The sequence below is a fragment of the Cyprinodon variegatus genome, unplaced genomic scaffold (assembly GCF_000732505.1).
Source record: "Cyprinodon variegatus isolate N-32 unplaced genomic scaffold, C_variegatus-1.0 Scaffold510, whole genome shotgun sequence".
Lineage (NCBI taxonomy): Eukaryota > Metazoa > Chordata > Actinopteri > Cyprinodontiformes > Cyprinodontidae > Cyprinodon > Cyprinodon variegatus.
The window spans coordinates 552,848-557,233 of NW_015150963.1; the positions used below are offsets into that span (position 1 = coordinate 552,848).

Consider the following 4,386-nt stretch of genomic DNA (forward strand, 5'->3'; position numbering starts at 1 on the left):
CTTTCATAACCAGTCCAAGTCAAATGTGGGAAAGTGTTTTAATTTGTGTATAGCAAAGAGACAGAAGTGAGAAAAATCTGTGCAGATCTGCTCACCCTGCCTAGTCGGAGCCTCTCTATACGCAGTCATTGTGACAATTGAAAAAGTCCGGTGTGTTCAGGCCTTTATTACAAATCTGGTCTTTCATCTTCTCTTCCAGCTTCAGCGGCGTTAAGGTTCCCCTCACAGGCCTGCAGACCCTGAAGGTTCCTTCCGCCTCCACCGGTGGGTCCAGCCAGCAGATCTACAGCGTCCTGGCATCGACCCGCTGCCCCGCAGATCTTCACCTGCTCACCAGCGATAATCAGACATCGGACGGCTTCGTCTTCGCTCCCGCGTTTTCCGGCCTGCTGAACATCTGCGAGAGCTACGGAGACAGCAGCACCAACCAGGTCCCTCACGTCATCCCTGCCGCTCCGCCTCCCTCCATACCCCCCGGCCTCAAACAGCGCTTCCACCCCTTCGGCAGTAAGACCCCCACTCTCACCTACGTGGCCGAGGACGAGGCGGATGGTGCTGCGTTTGGACCTTCGTCCACCACCCTCCGGCCTCTGGTGATGAAGCAGTTCATTGAAGAAGGGGGTTCTGTGGACGACGATGACAATGAGGAGGAAGGCAGGAAAAAGAAGAAGAAGAAGAAAAACAAAGAGAAGCGGATAAAGTCGGAACAGGTGGAGCTTCTGCTGAAAGTGAAGCGGGAACCTTTCGATGAAATCCCGGATGAACGTATGACCGAGGTCCCCTTCCAGGACGACGTTCAGCAGGCTGAGAAGACGACGACGAAGAAGAAGAAGAAAAAGAAGAAGGAGGAGGACAGGGAGCGAGAGGAGATGGAGGAAGGACTGGAGCACAGTGTCAGAGTCAAGGTGGAACCAGTTTCTGTGAAATGTGAACCGCTGGACATTTTATATGGCGACACAGCAGAGAGCTCAGGGAAGAAGAAGAAAAAGAGCAAGAAAAGGAAACTGGAGGAGGACTAATTGTTTGGACATTTATTGCATCTTTTTAAATGTATTTTGCAAACATGAACGCTTTAATCATATGAAGTTATGAAGCTGATCTATTTTGAATCTTTAATGATGTTTTCCTCACATTTTAACCTCGGTGATGCAACAGCAGCTTTAGGAAGAAGTGACGGATGGAAAATAAGGACGTTTTGTTCCAGTTCCTGTCAGCTGGTGGTGGATTTATGGCTTTAAAGCCACTCTGTCGATGTATCCATTCACACAACCAACAGCGCTGCTCTGGCAGCCCAGCTGATGAAGACGTAATGAGATTCTGTCGCCATGAGAGTTACTGGTTGTTTTTCAGCTGAATGTTTCAGGAATGATATGTAGACACAAAATCTGGAACTGAATAAAAGTTTAACGAGAGGAAAAAGTATTTGTTTCTTCTATTCTACAGTCATTACGGCAGAGTGCTGATGGAATGAATACTAAATCTAGATTGTTCCTCAGTCTGTTCCAGGAGCCTGGATGTAAGCCGTCTGAAGAGCTTTTCCAAAGACGTAAAGATTTTGGGCTCAATCTCAGCAAAACATGTTTTTATTGCTAAAAACAGTTTTACAAAAAAATATATACATTGCAGAAATATTCATACCCCTTGACCTCGCGGAAGTCTGACCCAGGACTTATTGTTTAGAACTAAAAATAAATTGTACTTTTATTTCCTCGCAGTGAAATTATAACACTTTTCATGTTGGTTTAGATCAGGGGTCACAGAAGCGGTGCCCGCGGACACTAAGGGGCCCTCAAGGACCTCATTGGATGCCCTCAGCCTCTTCTGAAAACAAAAAGAATCACCAATGGGGCTAAGTTTGATACTTTTTTTTTTAAAATTTTGTTGCTACTCTTTTTTTTAATAATTTAGCATTTAATTATATAAGTCATATATAAAATTTAATAATTTTATTTGAAATCTCTCGAAATACAAATATCTAAAAGAAAATTGGAAATAAAAAAAATAAAAATATGTATGAGCTTTAGGTGCACCCTCCAGTTCATAGGTCTGTATTGGTAACCCTTCCTATTGCCGAGTTTGAACTCAGCAGCTGCGTCCTCTAAAGGCTGGATTCGTAGGCCGATAACGGCACCGAGGTCTGTCCGGATTGTAAGACTCTTTGTTATGCGGCCAACATTTGCATCCTTCTTTTTTTGCCTGTTTTTAAGGATGGGTCCGGTGTATCCAAATAGCCTTGAATATCCCATAATTCATTGCGAGTCCAAGCAAGTAGACTGCCCGTCCTCAGAGGAAAAAGGTACTTATAATGTAAGTGTAGTTTAATATAATACAGCTATGTGAATAGTTCTGTCTGAAATTAATGAAAAAGGTTGTTTTAAATGGCTATTGAGTCAGGAATGCATTGGGTAATATTTGATTTATCTAAAGGTTTTCTATCTGTTACTGTGTAAACGGGTTTGGATGTAAATTAAGCACAGATTCTAATAAACCTGCAGTGCTTGGACTATAAAACCGATAAGGTGCTGCTGTTGAAGCTCCTCGAAAATATTAGAACCCAAAACAGCAGTGAGAAGTTTGGGTCATTTATCCTTTTCCTGCTTTTTGTCTCAACTATCACGGTTGCTATGCGACAGATTGTATGTGCGGTGAAAGGTGGAGAAAGTTGGACCTGTTTTTATCCATAGCCAAAAATCTTCCTTTCTTATTTCACGGACCTTGAAGGATCCAGTCCAGGTAGACCGAGTCACTGGATGATGCAGCCGATGAAGTCGAACACAACCTCCAAGACTCGGAACCCATGAATTAGCTCTCAGCCTTAAAATGTTGGTGACCCCTGGTTCAGATGAATCATCTCAAACCATCCAGAATGAAAAAAATAAAACACCTTCTGTATCTCCAGTTGTTCCGTCTTTCCATTGGGTTGCTGTTTGTTTTAAGATTCAGCAGCTTGCTATGAAACGTTTAAAAGGTCTGGCCCATCATGCCCATAACAGAACATGGTCAACCGAGCTGTTTCTTAAAGCTGCTCCTAGATTCAAGCTAAAATCCAGAGGTGATCGGGTCTTTACAGTTTCTGCCTCAAACCTTTAGAGCAGGTAAATTTTTCCTATTTGGACTGTTGAAAATCAAGACACACATTTATTACTTAGCACTCAAATCCAGCAGAGTTTGAGATTTTTATATAGTCAATAGTTCATAATTTATTTTCACTTTTAAAAAAATCTTTTTGTGCTGATTTGTTTGTTCTCATTTATTTACTGACTGTAAAGACTTTTGATAAATTTTTGTTGTTTTCTTGTGCAAACTGTATATCAGACAAACAGCAATTCTTTTAGAAGGTAACGGCCTCCTTCCATGTTCAGAGGATGGATTGAACAGCAACTTCCTCCCTGACTAGTCTGCTTGGTTCCTGGTCTTCATGAAGCTGGACTTAAACTTTTAAATTAAACACTGGTGGGTCCTTTTACTCATAAGCTGATATCGAAGGCTATGGATTTTGTTCAGCGATTTTAGAGTCAAACTTTAAAAATCTGCATCATTCTGTGTCAATCTACTTAAAATAACAATAAAATGGATAAAAGGTTTTGGCTTTAATCTGTGATTTCTTTATATCACACTTAGTAGTTTAAGATTAGTTTTAAAACATATCTCTGACCGAAGCAACAGAAAACATATTCTTCTCAAAAAACCTAAAGGATTCCATTAGATTCAGTTTATTTATATAGCGCCAATTCACAACCCATGTCCTCTTAAGGCACTTTACAGTTCACCAGATCATTCAGTCAAATTGATTCAAAGTTTTCTATCTAAGGAAAACCAGCTGATTGCATCGACTCATTGACTCTAAGGCAATCCCTCACACTAAGCATGCTTGTAGTGACAGTGGAAAGAAAAAAAACTCCCTTTTAACAGGAAGAAACCTCCAGCAGAACCAGGCTCAATGTGAGCCAGCTCCCATGTCAGAGGATGAAGAGAGCACATCCAGCCAGTCACAGTCAGAGAAACAGGACTACAATGAAAAACAAGCCGATCGCGTACATCTATAAGCAAAGGTATTGATGGCAGCAGCACAGCTCATATTTCTCTCCAGGAAGATGTCACCGCCAAACAGGAACAGACGATGCAAATCTACTATGAGAAAAAGCAGAGAGAGCATAACTTTAGAGATTGAACTAACAGATTCTGCAGAGTGGGAGAATAGAAATAGAATGAAGCAGAATGATGCAATATGGGTCACTATGTCCTCCAGAAGTCTAAGCATATAGTAGCTTAACTTTAGAGATAGGTCAGGATAACCTGAGCCTCCCTAACCATAAGCTTTGTCAATTTATAAGGATTGATAAAGCGTATAGTCAGCTTTATCAGGATGGAGTTGCATCAGAATGG

At 41.5% G+C, this 4,386-nt stretch overlaps 1 protein-coding gene across 1 annotated transcript in view; it reads left to right on the forward strand.

Annotated features, from left to right (window-relative positions):
* The window catches only part of cd3eap (CD3e molecule associated protein), a 7,503-nt gene extending 6,093 nt beyond the window's left edge, over nucleotides 1–1,410 (forward strand). The window contains exon 3 of the mRNA XM_015390755.1: nucleotides 200–1,410. Coding sequence (XP_015246241.1) covers nucleotides 200–1,019 — 820 coding nt within the window. The 3' untranslated portion in view covers nucleotides 1,020–1,410. The remainder of the gene's footprint in view (nucleotides 1–199) is intronic.
* The last annotated feature ends 2,976 nt before the right edge of the window (nucleotides 1,411–4,386 follow it).